This window comes from Sesamum indicum, linkage group LG10 (assembly GCF_026168435.1).
Source record: "Sesamum indicum cultivar Baizhima isolate 11 linkage group LG10, ASM2616843v1, whole genome shotgun sequence".
NCBI classification, from domain to species: domain Eukaryota; kingdom Viridiplantae; phylum Streptophyta; class Magnoliopsida; order Lamiales; family Pedaliaceae; genus Sesamum; species Sesamum indicum.
The window spans coordinates 5,010,004-5,035,903 of record NC_142666.1 but is presented as its reverse complement, the minus strand read 5'-3'; the positions used below and the strand labels follow the sequence as shown (position 1 = coordinate 5,035,903).

Here is a 25,900-nt window from a genome sequence, read left to right as displayed (position 1 = left end):
TTCTCTCTCTTTTTCTCGTTTCTTCTTTCTTTTTCTTTCTATCTTTCTCTTTCTAATCTCCATTCTTTCTCCAATCTTTTTTCTTCCCCAAATCCTTAGAACCCTAGCCCCAAATCCATCTCTCCCTCCGCCACCGCCACCGCCAGCCACCACCCACCACTTCTCCTCCCCCTCTCCCCCCCCCCCCCCCACAAGGAGAGAATTGCAAACTCTCTACAAGAAGAAAAAGATCCCTGCCAATATCACAAATGTCGCCGTGGCCGCGCTCTAAAAACTCTTCACATTGTTGAAGAGATTGAGGAATTTTTGCAGTCATGGGCTCAATCATGTCAATCTGAAACTGCAGAATCATCTATTGAGTCGCCGGTGACGTCGGAGGTAACATCTCCATTTGTGTATTTTTGGATGTGATTCGGGCAAATGCGGCTCGACTCGTCCGCCTAAGGCACCCTGGAGTGGTTCGCGTGGTCCAGGCGCTATCGAGCTGACGAGCTCGAGCTCGAGCTCGGGCTCAATTTCTCGAGCTCGAGCTCGAGTTCGAGCTTGGGAATGCAGTGTCGAGCTCGAGCTCGAGCTCAACCTGGGCGAGCTCGGCGAGCTCGAGCTCGAGCTCGAGCTTGAAGTTGCAGAGTCGAGCTCGAGCTCGAGCTCAACAAAAATGGCCGAGCTCGACTCGTTGCCACCCCTAGCTGAACGCCTGGGAAAGATCAAAGGTACACCCTTGATCTGGTTTTTTATACGCTTCCGAAGCGAAGCAGCTTCCTACATATATCTCTCTATGTTTTTTCTAAGAGCATCACCATAGATTTCTTGGATTTAAAGGTGTGTAAATAAGTGGATTACTTTAGTAGTAATCCAACATGGCGAGCAAGGTGCGTTCGTGGGTAAGATTCAAAGCGAGATCCAACATGCGGGAATCTTGAAAATGTTCTTGGGATGATCTTCAAAACAACGAGAAAATTGACGTGTTTATGATCGAATTAAGGCATGAGCTTGTAGACGAGTTAGACCCGGATATGTCGATCGACATACTTCCACCGCTACAGGTTTACTCGATCCACGATTATGTGCCAATGTAATTTTATATTTAGTGTGCACATAAATTATTATACTTGCGATATAATTTATCTTATGGATTAAACATTGTTATTTTCCAACACAACCGAACTGACTTCTACTCTCTCCTCTAATATTTAAATTATATTTTTCTCTATATATATAGTTTGTTTTATTTGATTATTGCACCGTTGATCTTCATTGATATTTATATTCCCTGAGGAAGATCTTGACCCACGGACTACCAAGAATATACTTGAGGAGAGGTGAGAGAAGCACAAACATGCGAAATCGTGACCATGGGTTAATAATAGAGCAACGTTGGCGAGCCTAAACGAGACCCCTAGAAAAACTTGTCATATTTAAAAGCTAGCGAGACACTTTTCTATGTATGTTTTCTTTTCTAAATTGTTAGAATACTAAGGAAAATTGTGTTCGTCAAAATGAAGAACTTGAATTTCTTAGATTTTTTTCTTTTTCTATGAGAGAGAGAGAGTGTCACGGAGAAAAAACCTGTAATATCGCAAATGAGTAAATTACTCTATATGGAAAAGAAATACAATTTACCTCTTTGTATCTTTTAAAATACAGTAATTTATTTTCATGTATTTTTTGAAATGAAGCAATTTATGTCTCTATCTAAAAAAATTGAGGAAGAAGATAAATTACTCTCCCTGTGATAATAGGACTGTTTAAAAAACTTCTTATGAAAATTAAAGTATCGATCCCCCCCTGTGATATAAAATAAAGTTCAAAAAACCCCCTATGTATAGAAATTGAGTCACACGTGCTTTGACTGCGAATTTACTATAAAAATATATTGTTTTAATATTTTTGTCCTTCTCTCACATCTAATATATATATTTATTAATAATAAAATATTATTTTATATAATAACTATTTAATTATTTATAAATATAATTTTAATTAAATTAATTAAAAATTATATATTTAAAAAAAACAGAGCGACGACAACGAATATGCCGTTGCTGCTGCAGAAGAGGAGGGCGCGCGCACCGTCCTCACCCCTAGGCGACTTCGACGACCGATGTTACCCAAATGGGCAGTGGGCGAGGGAAGGGGAGGAGGGAGGCAGGGGGGGGGGGGGATGGATAGGGGGTTATATTTCTTATTTTGAATTTTTTTATAGATTATAATTTTATATATTATAAATATATTTTAATAGTTATAAATTATATATATTATCATTCAAAATAATTATATATTAATAGATTTAATTTGAACGGTTGACTAGAATGGGTATTTGAGCTATTATTTTAAAAAAAAATAGGTTTAAGTTGAGCAAGGGGCGAGTGTGATTATTTATCGATAACATAGGAATGATTTTTTATATTAAAATTTTTTTAGGGGGATTTTCTATATTTTGATATATCACAGGGGGTCAAAATGAATTTAACCCTTTATTTTTATATGTTCATGAATTATTGACGCTTATTTACAATTTAACTTAATTTTTAAGATTGATTATCCTTACAACTCTTTAAAAAATGCTAAATTATATTTTATTTCGGAGAATTTTGGAAATTACACTTATACCAATTTTGAAAATTCTGAATTTACATCTGACCCCTTTCATTAGGGTTTGGGTAGAAAATGCTAATGTAAGCAAAGAGAAATACATGAATTTTTAACTTTTCTTATCATTTAACATTCTCATGAATATTTTTGTACTTATAAAAGAATAAATGTAATATACATATATAGAGCGAGAGAGAAAGTGATGTTAACGTAATTACATTTTTCATTCATAAACACTAAATTATTGCATGAAAACGTTGAGTTAAGGGTAAAATTTAAAACTTTATGGAATTATTTTTACTAACATTAGCATTTTTCATCTAAATCCTAACAAAAGAGGGTCAAGTGTAAGTGAATTTTTTAAGGGTGCAAATGTAATTTCTAAACTTTTTGGGGTAAAAGTGTAATTTCACATTTTTAAAGAGGTCTAAACATAATTAATTCTAATTTATAAATACATGAAAATTAATTTCACATTTTTAAACATAATTTTTAAAGAGGTCTAAACATAATTAATTCCACATTTTTAAAGAGGTCTAATTCTTGAAATATACATAAAAATAAGGGTACATTTCGATGACCTCCACTGAGGTTTTGACATAACTATTAATACCTCTTGTTATTCAAAAAGTTATAAATATTTTCAAATATTTGATAAAATTATATAATTCTTAAATGGGGGTATGGAATTATCAACTTTTTCTTTACTGTATTTTTGTTAAAATAAATAAAAAATTATAAAATAATCGAACAGAGTAGATGAAAAAATTTCAAAAAATTCTAAAAAAGTTATCCACTTAATCCATAAAAAATTAAAAAAATCATAATTCTTTTTATATGAATATTTTGGTCAATATATCATAAAAAAATAAATAAAAATTTAATAAAAACTAATGCGATGAATTAATTTTTAAACAATATTAAAATTTAAAAAATATTAATAATTTTTTAAATAACTAAAAATATTTATAATTATATGAAAAGAAATTCGGATTAGAATATACAATATTCAAATTAATGGCATTATTATTACTGATCGGTAAAATTCATATCTGTAAAAAGGGAAGTGGGAATTTCTTTTATGGTAAAAAATTCATTGAGTTTGGTTATTTCTAAAAAAGAAAGCGAAGAAAACAAAAAAGATGTGTTGAATTTCAAGTATTTAGTTTAATTGATCCTAAATTCTCGCGTCTATATATAGGAGTTTGACGTAGCATTAGATCAGTTTTGCTCCTCAAATTACTCAGAAAAAAAAAAAAATAAGTTCTTTGTTCAATTGCTCTTATCAAACCTTGATCATTCATCTCTGATCAGAGAAGTTTTATTTTCGGAGATTTTGGTTCAATATCATCAGGTTTGCTATCTTTTGATTCTGTGTATATTCTTAGAGTTTTCGATTTGTGTACGTTTTCAATCGATCAACCCAATCATCATCATCGATGGGTTCTCAAGAATCGGCAATGATTGGTCTGGAGTTCTTGGATTTCTTGTCGTGGCTTTTGAGGGAGTTGAAACTAAGGGCTTCTTTGTTCAGGACTCTTTTTGTATTTGATTAGCGAGGTTTAACTGTTTCTTACAAGTATGTTGCATTCTTCGACTCGAGTAAATTTTCTGCTACGTTGTCGATCTGTCTCGGGAGATTGGTTCAAGAAATACGAATCTTGGAAACGACGGTTCTGATATACGTGACTGCTGGATGATTCTGATGTTACTACGGAAAGTTATGGCCTGGCTGATGAAGATAGTATCATTGGATGTGGGATTCATTTTCTGCTTCCCTTAGGTTATGATTTTTGAGGTTCTTTCATGTCTTATATGCAAGATTTTGGACGCTGTTTGTGTCTGGTTTTTGCTTATAGTCCCTCAGTGAATTTTGTCTCCCACGCGTGGATCTTTGTTGGGAGATTATGTTTTGGTTCAAGAAATAAGAATCTTGGAAGCAATGGTTGCTCATATGCGCTATTACCGGATCATTTAATTATGGAAAGTTATGGTCCCGGCTGATGATGATTTCTGGAATTATCTGCTTTAGATAGGTTTTGATTTAAGTGGTTCTTCCATGTCTTAAATATCAAGAAATTGGACGATGTTGTGTCTGGTTTTCACTTATAGTCCCTCAGTGAAATTGTGCATGCAGACAGTATGGTTGGAATTTTAGGGTTTCTGTTTCTAGATTGTAAACTTTTTCTTGTGGCACTGAATTGAAGAAACAATCTGGAGTCGATGATATTTGGATTTTGGTGCACTTGCTCATGTTTGGGTTCCTTCAACTTTATATAGCGGAAGCAGCAGGCTTTATGGTTTGAGTTTCACCAACTTGGTTCAGTTTTTGATTGTTCTGTTATTCTGTTTTGGTTTAGTATTATAAGATGGCAGTCAAGGCAGCAACTAGAGTCTCAACCTGTGATGGATTTGGAAGACTGCCTGTGAAAACCCAAGTCTGCACCTACTGGCTTGCAGGGAGATGCAATAGGAATCCATGTAGGTTCATGCACAGAGAATTGCCACCTCCACAATCTCGTGAGATCCAGTTGGCACCAGCGAAGGACGTTCGTGGAATGCAATCCAGAAAGATGACCTGGAGGAGTCCTAAATATAAGAACCCCGAGACTGCCACCCTTTCAAGTAATAAAGGAGGCATGCACACCAGTAGAAGTGGTCAGAGCAGCCATCAGAACGTCTTGGCAAATACTGGAAATGAGAATGTTCACATGGATATAGAAATGACCATCGCTTCCTCGAGCACTCATGGTGATATACAGGCCCAGCCAGAGGTTTTGAAAGCTGTAAGAAGTGAACCTGAAAATTTTAGCTCTCAAAAAGCTAAGCCAAAGCAATGCAAGTACTGGGTCACAGGAAATTGTGTCCATGGAGACAAGTGCAAGGATCTGCACTCTTGGTTCTCTGGTTCTGGATTCACATTGTTGAAAAAGTTAGAAGGCCATACCAAGGTACTTATTGATAAATGAGTTTAGTATTGTTTAAAATCATGGTCTATATGTCCCCACTGTTTAGCCTTGCATTTGTTACGGGTTTCACTAATACACAAGTACTTTGATACAACTTTCCTCAGGCTGTGACTGGGATTTCGCTCCCATCTGGCTCCGACAGGCTATATTCATGTAGCAAGGATAAAACCATTCGAGCTTGGGACTGCCACACCGGTCAGGTGGGAATAAGTTTCTATCAATGAAACTGTCATCTTGTAAATAGGGTGTTCTGTTATTCATTTTTCTGTTCTTCTCTGGATGCAGTGTGCTGGTTCTGTAATTACCGATGGTGAAGCAGGGTGTTTAATCAGCGAAGGCTCGTGGTTATTGGTTGGACTGCAAACTGCTTTGAAGGTATAAATATACTTTCTTCTTTTATCATGTTCCAATGAACTATGTCACTGTATGCCAGTTCATCCTTTTCGATATGGACTTAATACTTGTGTTGGCAAACAGGCATGGAACCTACAACATCATGCTGAGTTTGGTTTCGGTCTACTTGCTGGGTTAGTTTGTAGCATGGTCCTGGATGATGATAAGTTGTTTGCTGGAATGGAGGTAACTCCCAGGGTCTTTCACCGTGTATATTTATGGCTGCATTAGCTGCACTGTGGATTCTCATTTTATGTATGAAACAAAACTTATATGGCTGCAGGATGGTAGCATACTGGTATGGAAATTGAATCTGGAGGCTCTTACCCTGGAGGCTGCTGAAATGCTGAAGGGGCACCAAGGCGCCGTGACATCACTTATTGTAGGGTCTGACAATAGGCTCTATTCAGGATCAAGAGACTGTACCATAAGGGTAAGTTTTCATATAATGCTCTTCTATTTCTTTTCTTCCATTTTCTTTTTTCTGCCCCTTTCTGCTTCCAATTTTTTTTTTTTTTTGTATGTATACCTAATATTATTCATTTGTTTACCGTTTTCCAGGTGTGGGACCGGAAAAATCTGCATTGTTTGCATACACTAAATCGGCACACAAGAGCTGTAACGGCCATCATTTGCTGGGATAACTATTTGCTATCTGCTTCTCTGGACAACACACTGAAGGTTTGGCTCTTTATAATTCAATTGGGGATGCACTGTGCTGCATCTTGCTAAATTCCTTTACTTCTGTGTGTCAAATAGATTTGGGCTGCAACTGAAAGCGGGACCATAGACGTGATTCATGAGATCAAAGAAGATTGTGTAAGTGAAATACATTGACTTGAAAAGAATTTACCCGAAAATGCATTGATTTGTGCAGTGCCTCCATTGGCCTCTGTATTTCCCATCCCTGTGTCAAGTGCTTTTAAATCTTTTTAGCATTCTGAAAATCTTGAATATATTTAATGCTGTTTCAGGGTTTTATTGCTCTTTGTGGCATACATGATGCTGAGGCCAAGCCTATTCTGCTCTGCTCATGTAACGACAACACTGTCCGCCTCTATGACTTGCCCTCGTGAGTATCATCATCGACCCAATATCGTTTCTGTCAATATCTTCTCCCCTCCTCTTTGGCAACTGTGTAATCATGTCTGTGTTTTGTGATTTAAGGTTTACCGAAAGAGGCAGAATATTTTCCAAGCTGGAAGTTGAAGTGATAGAAATTGGCAGCGACGGACTATTTTTTACGGGTGACGGCACTGGGGAGATCTCCGTCTGGAAATTGCATGGAGTTCCATGTGAAGAAACTGCGTTGTAACTCTACTTGATGAAGAGAGAATGCTGTTGATATGTTTTTCAGGCAATCTCGTCATTTAGATTGTTGATAACTGTCTCCAGAACACCAGCGATGTAAAAAGGCCACAATTTTGTATATGCACTTGCGTTCAATTATTCATATATTCTTCTTCATCTCTACCAATCTGTTCTTTTACTCTTTGGATAGAGGTGGAATTGTTAATTTTGCTTTTACTGTATATTTTTCTTTAGAAAATTATAAAACAAAAACTTTGAAAAATTAAAGAAAAAAATCTACTTAGTCTACAAAAAAAATTTAAAGTAAAATTATAAATTCAAAGTTCACAAGGGTAAAATCAATGAAAATCTAGCAAAGATCAAGAAATTATACTAGTTGTTGGATGAACGTTAAATTATGAGTATTTATGATTATCAAAACAAAAAAGAAATATTTATAAATGTCATCTTTTATGAAAGTTCGTTGCAATTTAGTTGTTTTCATATTGACAATTTCCGCTCGCTTATTTCTTTATCGTGGTAGACTTATTTTATAAGGCAAATACCACCTACTATTCAGTAGAAATAACAATCCACACATAAACGGGGCTTGAACTCATGACTTCTAAAGACATAGAACCTCAATTTCACCAACAAAATCAGATCTTATTGCCCCTAAATTTATACTTTGATGAAAATGAATAAATAGGGAAATTTGGCTCTTCTACGAAATATTTAAGCAAATATCATATTTTTGCAACCTCTGTTTCATTATCTGTTTGTTTGATGAATTGATAGGTGAATTTGTTGCTTTAAACTATGATGCAACAACACAAACACGTTAATCTAAAAAATTTGGATTACTGTACTTTACCCATAAGATCATAATATATATTTTATATTGGAAAAAATGTAAATATTCTTGTGTGATATTGCAAATGAGCAAATTATTTTTCGATGAAAAAAAATTGCAATTTATCTCCCTGTATTTTCTAAAATACAATAATTTACCTCTCTATATTTTTTAACATAAATAATTTACCTCCTTAGATAGGGAGGTAAATTGCTATATTTTTTCTGTACAGAGATAATTTGCTCATTTTCAACATCACGGGGGTAAATTGTTATTCACCCATATTATACATGAGGAAAAAGATATACAAATCCAAGATCAAGTTCAAAAGTTTTGGACTCGAGCTTGAGTTGAATATACATGTTCAAATGATCATGACTAGCTATCTTGTAGAGTTTTTTTTTTCGAATTTTTATTCATTTATTTTAGGGTAAATTACAAAGACTTTTTTTTATAAAATTTGACATAATTACAAAGACCTTTTTTATGAAATTTGACATAATTACAAAGACTTTTTTTATGAAATTTGACATAATTACAAAAACTTTTTTTATGAAATTTGATATAATTACAAAGACTTTTTTATGAGAATAGTATGATGAATATTTAACTACAAGGTTCGTTACATGAGGGGGTGTAGCTCATATGGTAGAGCGCTCGCTTCGCATGCGAGAGGCACGGGGTTCGATTCCCCGCACCTCCATTTTTTGCCCACCAAATAGAGCTTCAACTATTGAAAAGGGGTATTTAAGAGAATTCAACTGAAACTCGATATAAGAGTTTGTATATATTTATAGATATATACTGCGTTGATTAATGAATGAGGACTTGTTAATTTTATTAATAAGATTCTAATTTATATTAGACTGCGGTGTCAGATCAACATATTTGTAATGAGAATATATATAAATAAATATATTTTCACTTTAATTAGTGTTTCAAAAATCAAAAACTGCAAATGAAAATGAAACAGGCGTGGTACATATAATTCTTTTTAAAAGTCTAAACTAGTTGAACTGGCACCAACAAGAACAGCAGTTAGGTACAATGGATTTGTAATATTCTGAGAGCTCTCTCTCACAGGCTCCCATTCAAATGGGAGTTCCAAGTTAAATCTGACCTAGTACAAACTCATTTCCTAGGTTCATGAATACTCGGAGTAGTTATAGAGGATCGCTATTCGATTTTTATGGACTTAGACAAAGACTGTTTCTTTACCTCGGTATTAATCTTGAGCAGGAATACTGGTCTTGCGCCACCTCCAATAACTTGCTCTTATGGGATCTACCAATTGCAAGATAGAACATACTCTTTCAGCAAAGTTTGAATCGGAGGGCTTTGGGTCCGGAGACACAGCATCAACTGCATCTTTCAACTCGTTGCTAGGTTGGTGGCGATGGCTGAGAAGATCCAAAACCATGTTCAAAGCGTGAACACAATCTCTTTTGTCCAACAAAACGTCCAAGCAAACTGATGCAACTCGAGGGTCATTAACTAGAGAGTTCACATCGTTTTTGTAAAGTCCGCGCAGATATCTCCAAGGACTTTCATTCTCAGGTTTGGCTAAAATAGCCTTAATTGCAAAAGCAACTTCAGAGTCCCGCATGACCTCTAAGCCCCCTAAGAGAGGAGACCTAGTTACAACAAAATATCTCTGCAAACGAGAAAAAAATCACAGCATCAAAAATTAGCCAAGAAAATAAGAATACTGATTATTCAAGGTTAAGAGAAACTGAATGTTATTAGCCAAAGACCCAGAAGTCCATGGCATCCTGGTTAAAGATACCAAGAAACACCCACCACACTTCTTCTTTTTTCCCCCTTATGAGTTTCTTTGAGGGGCTAAACTTTAATCCATCTCATATACTGAGCTACTCGCTTGACTTCACTGAAGCTGAAAATCAGCTCTCATTTCTGAATATCAACATTCTCGGCAGCTGCAGAATCCACATATCCAACTTTCTGGTGGCAAGCCCCAAATTGTTTTCTAACATAGAGAACCGACAAGTTTAACTGAAAATCTATACTCTTTTGTAATGGAAAAGAAGCTCATTTTGCTATCTCTAACCATTTGGGTCAGTAGTTTTTAAGTTTCCCCACATTTTGGTAAATTCCTTTTGCTTCCACTTCATCCAAATCAATACTGTCCACAAATTAGTTTCCTTATGCCATTTTCCATCCATGCTCCAGCAACCATCAATCCACTCATTTGCTTGATCTTACTATCCTTTTGACTACTTTCTCTCCAATATTCCAATTTTCTATCTACACCCACAATTTCAATCCACCTTTCCAGTCAATAAAAAATGGGTGCAAAACCAAGGCCAAACTGGAGAACAAACCCAAAACTTCCGTAGCCTGGATCCTCTTCTATGTATCTTTCCAAAATTATTTTAATGATTTCTCATATTGGTTGGATAGAAATATGATTCTACAGATTTGGATTGCAAAAGAAATGTAAGTTTCCTCTTAAAGTTCTCTATTTCTAGATACCGTGCTCTGTTTCTACTCACCTATTAATTATCCACAGATGAGTTAGTTAAAACCATTAAGAATACTAACATATTCACTACTCAGTGCATGTGATAGTTTATGTTTGAACTCAAAGCAAGCATTCATAAGATGAACATTTTAAAAGCACCTGGTTCCAAGCAGAATTGTTGAAAATATCATCTTCGAGGAGCTCATCGCAGTAGGCAAGCTCATTTTCCCATCCTCCAAGAGCCTGAAGAACCCACTGCATAGAGAAATTTTACCATAATGTGGTGTAGGACAACAAAAAGGAGATCTAAGAACGAAAACTTGCTGTTTTCTTTAGGTTTAATTTGTTTTTCTGCCCTAGAAACAAGAAAAAGTGAATTCAGCACACCTGCCTATGGGACCAGGCATGATAGTTCTTTGCATCCTGAGAGAAGATTTCCCTGGTGAATTCAAGCTCCTTACTTGCTATTTGAGTCCCAAGCTTCTCAGCAACCCACCGCCTATGATGCCTAAAAATTGAATAGCTTGAAATGCCAGCCGATGTAGAGAAAATAATGAACACAACACTTAGTCTCTTTTCTCACTCTAGATTCAGGGTCTACAGGCAGGGCAACTTTGGTAATCTCCGACAGCCAATAACAGAGACAGATTTAACGCATTTTCTCCTAGCATTCCTCTTGAAAAGGGTAATTGAGAGTTCACCAGATTTTACATGAATATAAAAATTTACAAGTAGGGAGGAAAAAGAAGCTGAATGATGCGGGGAGAACATGCAAAGTGACTTTTACAGTAAAAGTTATATGGATCAGGTTCAAATTGGACTATTTTACACACCATATCCACAAATCAGTAAATTAACAGCTTACCATATTTGATAGTTTTTGGAATTATCTTTTGTAGCCTGGTCAACGAAATGCAATTCTTCATGCAAATCAACACTAAGTGCATCGAGTATTAGACGTCTGAATTGCCACACCTAAATAGAAGAAATTTTCAGCACAGACTTTATACCAAGGGGTCTTCAAGAAAGACATTCTAGTCAAAACTAGTCAGCCCTTGACATTTATACATTAAAAAATCACTCATCGCTCCCTAAATAACATTGTTGTATTTGTGTTATTCCATGTATAGCAAAAGGAGGACTCAATCCAAACTTGGCAAATCACGCATCCACAATGTATTTCTCACGCAAACCAACTACAAAATACACAAACAGTGGAGCATGTATATTCGCCTCAGCTTTATATACGTCCACGGATGAACCCACAGTCTTTACATTAACAGCTAGAATTATGCGTCAGATCATGCTTTGGGAATCTCACTCTTCCAATCTTAGCATCACATAGTTCCCAAAACAATAAAAAAATTGTGTACGCTTACAGCTATAATTAACAAATATAATTTCAACAATTACATCAACTGCCCTCGTATTGTTCATATCTAGTTAAATTCAGTTAAGAAAAAGTATAAACCAACAAATAAAGAAGAAGAAGAAGATTACAGTGTAATTCCCTGAATTGAGAAAAATGGCTTCTTTAGTGAGTTGAAGTGCGCGTGGGGATCGCTCATCCGCCAAGTATACGGCTCTAAAGTAATCCATGGTTTCGCTGAACTCATCGGTGTAAGCAATCGGCACGACCGGATTCGGGCCGTCATATTGCGGGACGGGCCGAATATCAGCCCATTCGGGTCTCTGCCTCATGGGTATTTTGGCTCTCTCTTCTTCAACCCCGCGATTCATGTCGACCTCAGTTGCAAGGCTTTACGACTGAAGGTAAAGCGAACACCTTGAATTCGGAAAAGGCCAATAGCTTCTATTTTTTTAGTATAAAACTATAAGAAGAATTAAAATTGAAAGAATTTCTTTGAGAGTGAAGTGAACACAAGGGAAAAGATAAATTATTTGTTAAGAAGCCCACACATTTATCAGAATGAAGATAAATTATTTACAGGGAAAAGGTTGTATCTTGCTTCTCATTTAAACCCACAAGGGAAAGTTCTGTCACAATTACACTAATAAATGTGAATCTGCAAAGCCATGTTGCCTGTAGGATAAATTTGCCCATTTGAAGGTAGAAATGCTCATTTGGTAAACAGAAATAGAGATTGAAGATTGAAATGTCCATTTAGAGTGCTTGTCAATATTTCTGTTGACTTTATGAAATGGACACGTAGAATGTAACTCTATTTTCATTGGCAGTCATTGATTAGAGCATGTCAATTTTATAGAGCTCGACACTCTATTCTCGAGCTCGAGCCGATGAGCTCAACTCGAGCTCGACAAACAGAACGGCAACAACAAGACAATTCCAAACAGAACAGCAAAAATAGACTTTTCGTTGTTGATCATTACCTGGAATTCCAAACAGAACAGCAACAAGACAATACCTGGAAGGCGCACTCATCGCCGCACTCGTTGCTGTCCTCGTTGTCGACTTGCCTTTCTTGTTGTCGTGAATTTGGGGGCTAGGGTTTTTAGAGAATGGTTTGGGGAAAGAATGGAGATAGAAAGGGAAAGAGAGAAAGGAGGAGGAAGAAAAGAACGATAAAAAGAGAGAGAGAAAGAGATGGGTTTGACATTTTGTATTATTATTATTATTATTATAATTATTATCATTATCATCATTTTAAATCATGAGTTTGAATTATAAAATTTTTATATAGATATAGTTGAAATTAATATATGTTCATAATCTGCAAAATTTATATATTTATAAATATTAGTATAATATTTATGTAACTATCATCTAACATTATCGAACAACATGGGTTAATCGCGCCATCAAAATTCAGATCAAACCGTTACATATGATAAAACTTACAAAAAAATATATTTGGTAAAGTTTTAGACTTATTGGATATACGGATGTCTAGATAGAGTACTCAAAACATAAGAGTAATCATTCAAAGCGCTGTATTGTTGAATCAGGCCATGTGATTTTAGATCATACCGTTTGATATCATCTAATGGACACAGTCTTTTATATATTTAAATTTCGTATGAATCAGGTATACCCGAATTTTAAGATATCGTAATTATTGATTAAACTTTTTAATCTCATTATATATATAATAAAATAATAATTAGAATTGTTCAACCATCATCATCATCATAATTATTATTATTATTATTGTTGTTGCTGTTGTTGTTATTATTATTATTATGATTTCTAGATTAATTCATAGGAATTACTAAATTTTAACATAAATTTATAAATAATAAAAAATCATAAGTGAATTACTAGTCAATTTAAAAAATATTAACGTAATAAAAATATATATTAAAATATAACATAAAGTTATATATATCATATTAAATAAATAATTTTAATTATAAAAAATATTATAATTTACTAAGTTGTTGATTAAATTTATTTTTTTATAAAAATAAAATGTATAAATAAAAGTACCATAATTTATTATTATTCAAAATAAAATGTATGATATTGATTAATAATTATAATATATGGTTAATTTAGATTATAAAATTGATCAAATATTAAATATAAAAATAAATATATAAAAAATTCAAAAATAAAAATATATATAAATATAAATATATATATATATATATATTCACCAGCTCGCGAGCTGGTGAACAAGTAAAACTGAGCTCGAGCTCAAAGTCGAGCCGGCTCGACCCATCTGCCAGCCCTAGTTTAAAGTTTTCATTATTCACATAAGATAATTACAACATATCAGTAGAAAAGTAATATTAAAAAGTTATTTTTTTTGTGTAGGAAAGGATTAATTTGACAACTTTACAAACTTAAGGACTATCTAATGAAAATTATTGACCATTTTACCCTCCAAAGAGTCAAAATTCGGCCTCATTTTCGTCGAGAAATGGTCAGAGGGACCAAACTAAGACAAAAATTAAAGTTTAAGAATGCTAATGTTAAGAAATGAACCTGAGGAATAAAATAATTTTAAACAAAAACTTAAGGGACCAAATATAATATTTACCTAATAAAATATTATTTTTAATAATAAACTAATAATTATTTATTTTAAATATTTGCAAACGGCCCCTACGTTGAATAACCATTTGTCGTGTTTGGTTTTACTAAAAGAGTTAAATACATTTTACACCTCTGAATTATATTTATGGTTGCAATTATTTCTTAAAATATGAAACGAACAAAAATCCCTTAAACAAAATAATTTGTCATGGATAGGACAAAAATGCCCTTCTAACTTACTCTTGTACTTTCTTTTTTACGTCCTAAAGTATGTTTTATAAAAAAATCTCCCACAAAACTACTCTTAATGATTTTAAAATTTTACTCATTTTTATTCAAAAATAATATTTAAAATTTATAATTTTTTATAAATTATATAAGATAAAAAAAAATATTTTCAAGCCCAATTTATGCAAATTTGTTTTACAAAATAAATTATCTATGCTAAAAAAATTCATGTAAGGATGTGTAGATCGTGGTGTAACAATATAGAGTTTGTACATATTTTCATACTAATTATAAAAATCATAAATTTTTGGTATTATTTATTATAAAAAATAATTCTATAATAATTCAAATTATGATTTAATGGAATGACTATAATAAACATATTTTAGTGGGTGTAAATAATAAAGGCATTTTCAACATAAAAAATTCGAATTGTGAAGAGGGGTTTTGTTATCTTCTATATAAACTACAAAAAAATTGAGTTTTAGATACAATATAAATGACAACGGCTCAAAAGTTATGGTAAATTAATACTATTAATCACAGTTAAATAAAATCAAAATCTTAATTTTACCACGATTAATCAATATTTGTTATGAGTTTTAGTTGTAGTTAAAACATTTGTCATAGTTTTAGCCATGGCTAATATTTTGACTACACTTGCACTCGGTACGATATAGACGAGTCATCTAGTGCTCCCACTGTCTAAAGGAGGGCGTATCCGTTCCAATTTCAGATGCTAGCAGCGCCTCTGACTCTTTTACTGGCGGCTTCTTCCCTCATTGGACAGTATTGTTGCTGAACTTATCTCTGAGGAAAATAATGGCTAATAGTCGTTACAAAGTGGTGGTTGATTTGTATTTGTCATGTTTTTGATCTTTTGACTATAGTAGCTAACCATAGCGAAAATTAATATGTTTTCTAGTCATAGGAGAGTAAGTCCGACAATATATACATATCTCATGGGTGGAAAGTGTATTTAACCCTTACTAAAATAGTACGTTAATATTAAAGGTAAATCAGAAGGGGCTTCCATGAGGTTTACCTTAATTACAAATACCCCTCGTTTAAACAATTACAAATACTGTAATAAATATTCTTTTACAATGAGCGGTTATAAAGGAATATTTATTTAGAATATTTATAATTTTAGGAGATATTTATAATTTTTGAAAGAAAAAAAATATTAATAATTTTAGTTGAGAATCAGCTTGAGCTTTGGAGCTTTCTATTTTCACTAGGAGCCACCTTTAACTTCCATTTTTCATAGGGTTTCTTCAAAGTAGCTTCTCAAGCAAGTCCCATGAAATGATTGCTTGAATTGTTTGAGTTTATTTTAATTAATCACTATTGAGTTTAAACTTTTATGCATTTGAATTTGGTTTTGATTAATAATTAGAGTGAATTTGATTATTTCTGTACTAATTGAATTCGAGCCGTTAGGGTAAAATACACTTTGCCTCCATAAACTATTTTTTATGTACCATTTACCCTTATAGTTGTTGGATGAACGTTAAATTAAGGGCATTTATGATTTTCAAAACAAGAAAGAAATATTTATAATTGTGTCAGATATTATAAAAGTTCGTTGTAATTTAGTTGTTTTCATATTGATAATTTGCGCTCGCTTATTTCTTTAGTGCAGTAGACTTATCTTATAAGGCAAACATCACCTACTATTTAGTGGAAATAACAACCCGCGCATAAACGGGGCTCGAACTCATGACCTCTATGGTCATAGGGTCTCAATTTCACTAACAAAACTAGATCTTATTGCCCCTCAATTTATACTTTCAAGAAATGAATAAATAGGGAAATTTGGCTCTTCTATGAAACATTTAAGCAAATATAAGGAAGTTAAAAGGAGAGAGAATTCAAGATTCATATTTTTGCAACCTCTGTTTCATTATCTGTTTGTTTGATAAATTGATAGGTCAATTTGTTGCTTTAAACTATGATGCAACAACACTAACACATTAATCTAAAAAATTTAGATTACTATACTTTACCCATAAGATCAAAATATATATTTTGTATTGGAAATAATGCAAATATCTTTCTATGATATTATAAATGAGCAATTATTCTTCGATGAAAAAATAAAATTACAATTTATCTCCCCATATGTTTTAAAATACAATAATTTACCTCCCTATGTTTTTTAAAATAAACAATTTACCTCCTTAGCTAGGGAGGTAAATTGCTTCACTTTTCAAAATACAAGGGGGTAAACTGCTATATTTTTTTTTATAGAGAGATAATTTGCTCATTTTCAATATCACGGGAGTAAATTGTTATTCACCCATATTATACATAAGGAAAAAGATATACAAATCCAAGATCAAGTTCAAAAGTTTTGGACTCGAGCTTGAGTTGAATATACATGTTCAAATGATGATGATTAGTTTATCTTGTAGAGTTTTTTTTCAAATTTTTATTCATTTATTTTATGGTAAATTACAAAGAGTTTTTTTAATAAAATTTGGTATAATTACAAATATCTTCTTATTGTTTGAAAAATTACAAAATTCCTTGATTTTTGATAAAATTATGTAATCCTTGGATTAATATATGAAATTATCAACTATGCCCTCAATAATTTTTTTTTTTCTTTTTCTAAAAAGATGTAAAAAATTTGAACGCCATGGATGAAAAATTATAAAAAAAATTTATCCACTTAGTCAATAAAAGAATAAATAAAATTATAATTCTTAGTCCACAATGGCATTTTGGTCAGTTTACCATAAAAATGGATGGATTTCTAACGGAAACTAACAGAATGAGCTAATTGTTAGACGACAGTTAAAATTAAAGAGTATAGGTAAGTTTTCAAATAACAAAAGAGTATCTATAATCTGTCAAACTTTTGTAGTTTTTCCTTATCTTATTAATAGTACTATCTATAATTTTATTAATATTAATACGAAGTTGTAACAATAATATTATCATCACAGTAATAAAAATGATGGAAAGAAAATTATATTGGAAATTGATAATTCCATCACATAATAAAATGATTTATCTTTTTAAATTAATTTTGGGAATAGAATTAACTACAACATTTATGAAATGAGGGGGTGTAGCTCATATGGTAAAGCGCTCGCTTCGCATGCGAGAGGCACGGGGTTCGATTCCCCGCACCTCCATTTTTTGCCAACCAAATAGAGCTTCAAATGTTGAAATGGGGTATTTAAGAGAATTCAACTGAAAGTGACTGATATATAAAAATATTTATCCTTACTTCACTATTCTTTTTAATAGATATATACTGCGTTGATTAATGAATGAGGACTTGTTAATTTCAGATTTAAATATATTAATATTTAAATTATCTCTCAGTTCATCTGATTAACAATTCTTATAAAAATTAATTATAAATTTACATAAATTTATTATTTATTATTTATTATTGTATAGAAAGAAAGGATAGGATTGGTATGGATAAAAAAGGAAGAGATACCATTTAATCAGAGTAGAGGATGATGACCTCAATACCAATTTCTTTCTTGGTAAAATGAATTTTCCGGATAGAGAAACATTATAAAACATCAGTTTTCTGAAAAATATGTATTTTTTTTTATACAAATTTTCGCGCGAAAATGAGAATATATTTAAATTAATTAATAAGATTGTAATTTATATTAGACCGTGGTGTCAAATCAATATATTTGTAATGAGAATACATATAAATAAATATATTTTCACTTTAATTAGTGTGTCAGAAATAAAAAACTGCAAATGAAAATGAAACAGGCGTGGTACATATAATTCTTTTTGAGTCTAAACTAGTTGAACTGGCACCAACAAGAACAGCAGTTAGGGACAATGGATTTGTAATATTCTGAGAGCTCTCTCTCACAGGCTCCCATTCAAATGGGAGTTCCAAGTTAAATCTAACCTAGTACAAACTCACTTCCACGAACAATCCCAGGTTCAGGAATACTCGAAGTAGTTATAGAGGATCGCTATTCGATTTTTATGGACTTAAACAAAGACTGTTTCTTTACCTCGGTATTAATCTTGTGCAGGAATACTGGTCTTGCGCCACCTCCAATAACTTGCTCTTATGGGATCTACCAATTGCAAGATAGAACATACTCTTTCAGCAAAGTTTGAATCGGAGGGCTTGGGGTCCGGAGACACAGCATCAACTGCATCTTTCAACTCGTTGCTAGGTTGGTGGTGATGGCTGAGAAGGTCCAAAACCATGTTCAAAGCGTGAACACAATCTCTTTTGTCCAACAAAACGTCCAAGCAAACTGATGCAACTCGAGGGTCGTTAACTAGAGAGTTCACATCATTTTTGTAAAGTCCGTGCAGATATCTCCAAGGACTTTCATTTTCAGGTTTGGCTAAAATAGCCTTAATTGCAAAAGCAACTTCAGAGTCCCGCATGACCTCTAAGCCCCCTAAGAGAGGAGACCTAGTTACAACAAAATATCTCTGCAAACGAGAACAAAATCACAGCATCAGATATTAGCCAAGAAAATAAGAATATTGATTATTCAAGGTTAAGAGAAACTGAATGTTATTAGCCAAAGACCCAGAAGTCCATGGCATCCTGGTTAAAGATACCAAGAAACACCCACCACACATCTTCTTTTTCCCCCCTTGTGAGTTTCATTGAGGGGCTAAACTTTAATCCATCTCATATACTGAGCTACTCGCTTGACTTCACTGAAGCTGAAAAATCAGCTCTCATTTCTGAATATCAACATTCTCTGCAGCTGCAGAATCCACATATCCAACTTTCTGGTGGCAAGCCCCAAATTGTTTTCTAACATAGAGAACGAACAAGTTTAACTGAAAATCTATACTCTTTTGTAATGGAAAAGAAGCTCAATTTGGTATCTCTAACCATTTGGGTCAGTAGTTTTTTAGTTTCCCCACATTTTGGTAAATTCCTTTTGCTTCCACTTCATCCAAATCAATAGGTGTCCACAAATTAGTTTCCTTATGCCATTTTCCATCCCATGCTCCAGCAACCATCAATCCGCTCATTTGCTTGATCTTACTATCCTTTTGACTACTTTCTCTCCAATATTCCAATTTTCTATCTAAAACCACTTATTCATACCCACAATTTCAATCCACCTTTCCAGTCAATAAAAAAGGGGTGCAAAACCGAGGCCAAACTGGAGAACGAACCCAAAACTTCCGTAGCCTGGATCCTCTTCTATGTATCTTTCCAAAATTATTTTAATGATTTCTCATATTGGTTGGATAGAAATATGATTCTACAGATTTGGATTGCAAAAGAAATGTAAGTTTCCTCTTAAAGTTCTCTATTTCCAGATACCGTGCTCTGTTTCTACTCACCTATTAATTATCCACAGATGAGTTAGTTAAAACCATTAAGAATACTAACATATTCACTACTCAGTGCATGTGATAGTTTATGTTTGAACTCAAAGCAAGCATTCATAAGATGAACATTTTAAAAGCACCTGGTTCCAAGCAGAATTGTTGAAAATATCATCTTCGAGGAGCTCATCGCAGTAGGCAAGCTCATTTTCCCATCCTCCAAGAGCCTGAAGAACCCACTGCATAGAGAAATTTTATCATAATGTGGTGTAGGACAACAAAAAGGAGATCTAAGAACGAAAACTTGCTGTTTTGTTTAGGTTTAATTTGTTTTTCTGCCCTAGAAACAAGAAAAAGTGAATTCAGCACACCTGCCTATGGGACCAGGCATGATAGTTCTTTGCATCCTGAGAGAAGATTTCCCTGGTGAATTCAAGCTCCTTACTTGCTATTTGAGTCCCAAGCTTCTCAGCAACCCACCGCCTATGATGCCTAAAAATTGAATAGTTTGAAATGCCAGCCGATGTAGAGAAAATAATGAACACAACACTTAGTCTCTTTTCTCACTCTAGATTCAGGGTCTACAGGCAGGGCAACTCTGGTAATCTCCGACAGCCAATAACAGAGACAGATTTAACGCATTTTCTCCTAACATTCCTCTTGAAAAGGGTAATTGAGAGTTCACCAGATTTTACATGAATATAAAAATTTACAAGTAGGGAGGAAAAAGAAGCTGAATGATGCGGGGAGAACATGCAAAGTGACTTTTACAGTAAAAGTTATATTGATCAGGTTCAAAATCAGAAATTGCATTAATATGAACTGTAACGGGTGACATACCGTCACTTATGCAAAAATGCCATATTTTCCATCTGGTCATGAAAATCAATGTCCAACATCATAACACCATTTCTTGCCGCATTAGTAAATTACTTTCTACCCTTCAAGAACAATAAGTCAATGAATACCCAGTTACTGAAACTCTTTATCAATAAATGTTTTCTCTTGAAAGCACAGAAAGCTGCTTCTAACTCTGAGTTTACTTGCTCCCCCTCAATTGAATCAACCTACTAACCATATTCGAGAGTTGAACCAGATTTTGCCTTAACCTAGATTGGCCTGACTAAAAATAGACTAGATCCAAATTCTTGTCATGCCATTTTATTTACTTGATATTTGTTTGATCAAGTTTCACGCAGACCTGGACCTCAGCTTGGACCCAGTGAAGTTTTGTTGCTGAACATAATCAGATCCTTAAGCAATTAACAAGAAAACTACGTGCGGGCATGTTCTTATCAATTTGGGTTCTAGGAACTTCCAATGATCTTTTCTAAGAACTTGACCAAGGATTTCTCATCAGCTTCTCCATGTGTAAGCCTTGGATGCTAGTTAATTTAACAGACTTTAATGCTTCATTCCAAAGCATTCCACCATCAACTTCTTTTTCAGACTTAAACCATTATACCAAAGTGATAAATATAATGGCTTCTACCTCAGTTCAGCTCATGGAGATTTAGAACCAAAAACTCAGATCAAGTTCCATTCTGAGACACTTTTACATTCACTCATGCACAAAATGCAAAACCACCAGAGCAACAAGAACAAAAATGTTCTTATGCATCAAGACTCACCTAAACATATGCTGGGAGTCACCAAATTCCTTCATCTGTTTCCAAATTATTAGAGCACTAGGAATTATCTTAATCCAAAACTCCACTGTTCTCAATATGAAAAACTCGAAAACCAATTCCAACTTTTCCCACGACAAAGCTGTTCACACTCCAGGACCAAACAATAAATAAATCTGAGGATACCTAGTCAAGTTAGGGCATGTTGGTTAGGATGACAAGATCAAGTATATTGCGATTTGATGGGATGTGAAATTGTATGATAAATAGTGTCATGATACAATATCATGTGTTTGGTTCGATATAGTGTCATATGTGATATTCCATACCAACTAAGCCATGTGTTTGGTTGAATGAATTATAAAACATGACCACCAAATCTTTAAAATCTTCTCCTCTGTATTTGTTATTACATAAAGGCCAAATTAAGTATTTCCATGTTTAATAATGCTTAATTGGAATCCTCCTATTTGAATATGCTAGCTTTATAAATTTCTATAAAATTGTTTCTATCAAATCACGGCCTCTTACATAATATCTTCTCCTTCAATAATTCTTTCAATTAATTTGAAAAAGAATATTCCAGTAATGACGAGTATGCCTAACATGTCATGAAGAAAACTAAATAAACTATAAAGACATCCATCACAACCTGATAAAAAGGAAAAAGGAGCTGCAGAAACATAGGGGCAAGACTATGCTCTCCTGGGCAGCTTTTCAGTTCATCTCTCCGCTAAATGTAGCCTAAACACCCATGTTCTAGTGTGTGTGTGAGAGACACAGAGAGAGGAGAGCATTGATGGAGACAGGATGATCCGAAGTCTATCCATTCCTGTAATGCACACCTTCTGCTGCCACAAAAATTGAAAACAAGGATACACCTTTCTAGATGCGCATATACAAATTGAGTGAGAACAAGAATACATAATGCAGCCCAATCACAAGCTCTACAGCCAATTCATTTCAACTCAAACCTCAGTTTACTCCACTTAATCAGCCTAATTTCTCATGTCTACACCAACCAGCTCTTTCTCATTCTCATAGAAAGTAATACAGCCATGCATTCTCATGTAATTAAGGATTGCACCCGAAGAGACAATAACCCTGTTAACAACAATTCAAGAGATAATATATAGCTACTCCATATAAGTTGAGCTCTTTCAGCTTGAGTCTTTCAACCAATTCCTCTACCCTTGAAAAGATATACTGTAAGAAAAGCTCAATCACATTCATCAGTTTCTTTGGGAAATTGATAATCAAATAAAATTTCTTCTCTAATTATGTTTTCAGATGTGCAACTATAACTTGCTCAAGCATCCCCCAGAAAATAAATACAGTTTCACAAATGGGAAAGAGATGAATCAGTAAAATAACTGCTTACCATATTTGATAGTTTTTGGAATTGTCTTTTGTAATCTGGTCAACGAAATGCAATTCTTCATGCAAATCAACATTAAGTGCATCGAGTATTAGACGTCTGAATTGCCACACCTATAAATAGAAGAAATTTTCAGCACAGACTTTGTACCAAGGGGTCTTCAAGAAAGACATTCTAGTCAAAACTAGTCAGCCCTTGGCATTTATACATTAAAAACTCACTCATCGCTCCCTAAATAACATTGTTGTGTTTGTGTTATTCCATGTATACCAAAAGGAGGACTCAATCCAAACTTGGCAAATCGCGCATCCACAATGTATTTGTCACGCAAACCAACTACAAAATACACAAGCAATGGAGCATGTATATTCACCTCAGCTTTATATACGTCCACGGATGAACCCACAGTCTTTACATTAACACCTACAAATCTGAGTCAGATAATGCTTTCGAAATCTCACTCTCCCAATCTCAGCATCACATAGTTACCAAAACAATAAAAAAAAATGTTTACGCTTACAGCTATTCCCCTATGCAAATTAACAAATATAATTTCAACAATTAAATCAACTGCACTCGTACTGTTTATTTCCAGTTAAATTCAGTTAAGATAAATTATAAACCGACAAATTAAGAAGAAGAAGAAGAAGATTACAGTGTAATTCCCTGAATTGAGAAAAATGGCTTCTTTAGTGAGTTGAAGTGCGCGTGGGGATCGCTCATCCGCCAAGTATACGGCTCTAAAGTAATCCATGGTTTCGCTGAACTCATCGGTGTAAGCAATCGGCACGACCGGATTCGGGCCGTCATCTTGCGGGACGGGCCGAATATCAGCCCATTCGGGTCTCTGGCTCATGGGAATTCGCGCTCTCTCTTCTTCAACCCCGCGATTCATGTCGACCTGTTACGACTGGTAAAGTGAACAGCTTGAATTCGGAGGCCAATAGTAGAGAGTGAAGTGAACACAAATACGGGTTTAGAAATATAATTTAATATTTATTATTTTGTTAATGGATTAGGAAAGGAAGTACCCATAACTTTTGATTTAAATTAATTTAATTTTAAATAATTAAAAATAAAAATTATAAAATAAGATAGAGTAAATGCTATATTTCCTCTCCTTAAATTTTATTTAAAATTATTTTAATTTCTCAAGTTCATTTCTTAATTTTGACATCTCTACATTTTAATTTTTATCTTAATTTGGTCCGTCTAATTATTTTTCAGTGAAAATACGGTCGGAGTTTGACTTTTTGGAAGGTAAATTGGTCAAATTCATTAAATTTATCGCTTTAGTCCCATAAGTTTGTTAAATTATCAAATTAGCTATTTTTTAGGAACGAAGCCATTTTTTTTAATAATTTTGTATGGTTAATATAATATAATTATCTTACATGAAAAATAAAAATTTTAAACTCTTTTGAGCATAATATTAATATATTTTTAACTTAAAATAAAATGATCTCTTTTTTTATTATTTTCAAAAGTTACAAAAATCAAAATTATAAATAAATTGTATAAATTTTATCTAATCTAAAATATAAATAAAAAAATCTAACTCATTTTTTAATCTTAGAAGTTAAAAGTATGTCTAATAAAATTACATCTTAACAATGTTATTAATATTAATGGCTATGGTTTTGAAAAAAAAATGATGAAATGTACTTTTAATTAGATTATTTGATGGATTTTAAATATATATATAATCCATTTTAAGAGGTTTTTATAGATACGAACTCTATCAAAGAATCTAGTTAAAAAGGCATATTTATCAACTCTTTGTTCGAAAGCTCAAATATTTAATAAATATTGTTAAAATATAAGTTTTTTAGATTATCTTTAACTCTTGAAATAAAAAATCACTGACTTAGATTTTTTTAATTATATTTTTATATTAGATAAGTTTTATAAAATTTATTCATTATTATTTTTTTTTACCTATTAAAAGAAATAGATTGTTTTTTTAACTTAAACAATATATTATTATTATGTTCACAAGAGTTTAAAGTTTTCATTATTCACATAAGATAATTATAGCATATCAGCATAAAAAGAATATAAAAAGTTATTTTTTCGTGTAGGAAATGATTAATTTGACAATTTTACAAACTTAAGGACTATTGACCATTTTACCCTCCAAAAATTAAAATTTGGCCGCATTTTGATCGAAAAATGGTCAGAGGGACCAAATTGAGATAAAAATTAAAGGTCAAGAAATGAACCTGAGGACTAAAATGATTGTAAACGAAAACTGAACAGACCAAATATAGTATTTATCTAATAAAATATTATTTTTAATAAATAAGCTGATAATTGTTTATTTTAAATATTTGCAAATGGCCCCTATGTTGAATAACTAGTTGCCATGTTTGATTTTACTAAAAGAGTTAAATACATTTTGCACCCCTAAATTACATTTATAGTTGCAATTATCTCTTAAAATATGATAGATAACAAAAATCCCTTTAATAAAATAATTTGTCATGGATAGGACAAAAATGCCCTTCTAATTTACTCCTGTACTTTCTCTTTTACTTCCTAAAGTATGTTTTATTTAAAAATCTCCCACAAAACTACTCTTAATGAATTTAAAATTTTACTCATTTTTATTCAAAAATAATATTTAAAATTTATAAATTTTTATAAATTATATAAAATAAAAAAAATATTTTCAAGCCCAATTTATAAAAATAATGTTTTACAAAATAAATTATTTATGCTAAAAAAAAATCATGTAAGTATGTGTAGATCGTGGTGTAACTATATAGAATTTGTACATATTTTCATACTAATTATAAAAATCATAAATTTTGGGTATT

The 25,900-nt window shown here is 32.9% G+C and overlaps 3 protein-coding genes, 1 long non-coding RNA gene and 2 other non-coding genes across 10 annotated transcripts; 4 read left to right on the top strand and 2 right to left on the bottom strand.

Annotated features, from left to right (window-relative positions):
- LOC110012724 (uncharacterized) lies at window positions 1-1,231 on the top strand. Its single transcript, XR_002287927.2, has 2 exons — window positions 1-713; window positions 823-1,231. It is a non-coding gene; the product is annotated as an uncharacterized LOC110012724 (long non-coding RNA).
- A 2,509-nt stretch (window positions 1,232-3,740) lies between these two features.
- LOC105172369 (zinc finger CCCH domain-containing protein 48) lies at window positions 3,741-7,412 on the top strand. Its single transcript, XM_088886065.1, has 9 exons — window positions 3,741-5,546; window positions 5,669-5,764; window positions 5,850-5,939; window positions 6,042-6,143; window positions 6,241-6,390; window positions 6,519-6,638; window positions 6,717-6,776; window positions 6,932-7,029; window positions 7,125-7,412. Exons 1-9 carry the CDS (start codon window positions 4,965-4,967, stop codon window positions 7,270-7,272), a joined length of 1,446 nt encoding a protein of 481 aa, XP_088742191.1. The 5' UTR covers window positions 3,741-4,964; the 3' UTR covers window positions 7,273-7,412.
- A 1,318-nt stretch (window positions 7,413-8,730) lies between these two features.
- TRNAA-CGC (transfer RNA alanine (anticodon CGC)) lies at window positions 8,731-8,803 on the top strand. Its single transcript has one exon. It is a non-coding gene; the product is annotated as a tRNA-Ala (tRNA).
- Window positions 8,804-9,059: 256 nt separating this feature from the next.
- Window positions 9,060-13,137, bottom strand: LOC105172359 (protein farnesyltransferase/geranylgeranyltransferase type-1 subunit alpha). 5 transcript variants are annotated; one of them, XM_011093747.3, is made up of 6 exons: window positions 12,935-13,137; window positions 12,083-12,368; window positions 11,448-11,557; window positions 10,970-11,090; window positions 10,742-10,837; window positions 9,060-9,754 (listed from the first exon to the last, which is right to left on the bottom strand). In XM_011093747.3, exons 2-6 carry the CDS (start codon window positions 12,320-12,322, stop codon window positions 9,326-9,328), a joined length of 996 nt encoding a protein of 331 aa, XP_011092049.1. In that variant the 5' UTR covers window positions 12,323-12,368; window positions 12,935-13,137; the 3' UTR covers window positions 9,060-9,325. The 5 variants fall into 5 exon arrangements, with proteins under 5 accessions (XP_011092049.1, XP_011092050.1, XP_011092048.1 ...); XM_011093748.3 differs by having other exon boundaries at window positions 12,083-12,349; XM_011093746.3 differs by having other exon boundaries at window positions 12,970-13,137.
- A 4,707-nt stretch (window positions 13,138-17,844) lies between these two features.
- TRNAA-CGC (transfer RNA alanine (anticodon CGC)) lies at window positions 17,845-17,917 on the top strand. The gene has a single exon. It is a non-coding gene; the product is annotated as a tRNA-Ala (tRNA).
- Window positions 17,918-18,510: 593 nt separating this feature from the next.
- Window positions 18,511-24,047, bottom strand: LOC105172358 (protein farnesyltransferase/geranylgeranyltransferase type-1 subunit alpha-like). Its single transcript, XM_011093745.3, has 5 exons — window positions 23,737-24,047; window positions 23,085-23,194; window positions 20,447-20,567; window positions 20,219-20,314; window positions 18,511-19,214 (listed from the first exon to the last, which is right to left on the bottom strand). Exons 1-5 carry the CDS (start codon window positions 23,974-23,976, stop codon window positions 18,786-18,788), a joined length of 996 nt encoding a protein of 331 aa, XP_011092047.2. The 5' UTR covers window positions 23,977-24,047; the 3' UTR covers window positions 18,511-18,785.
- Window positions 24,048-25,900: the final 1,853 nt, after the last annotated feature.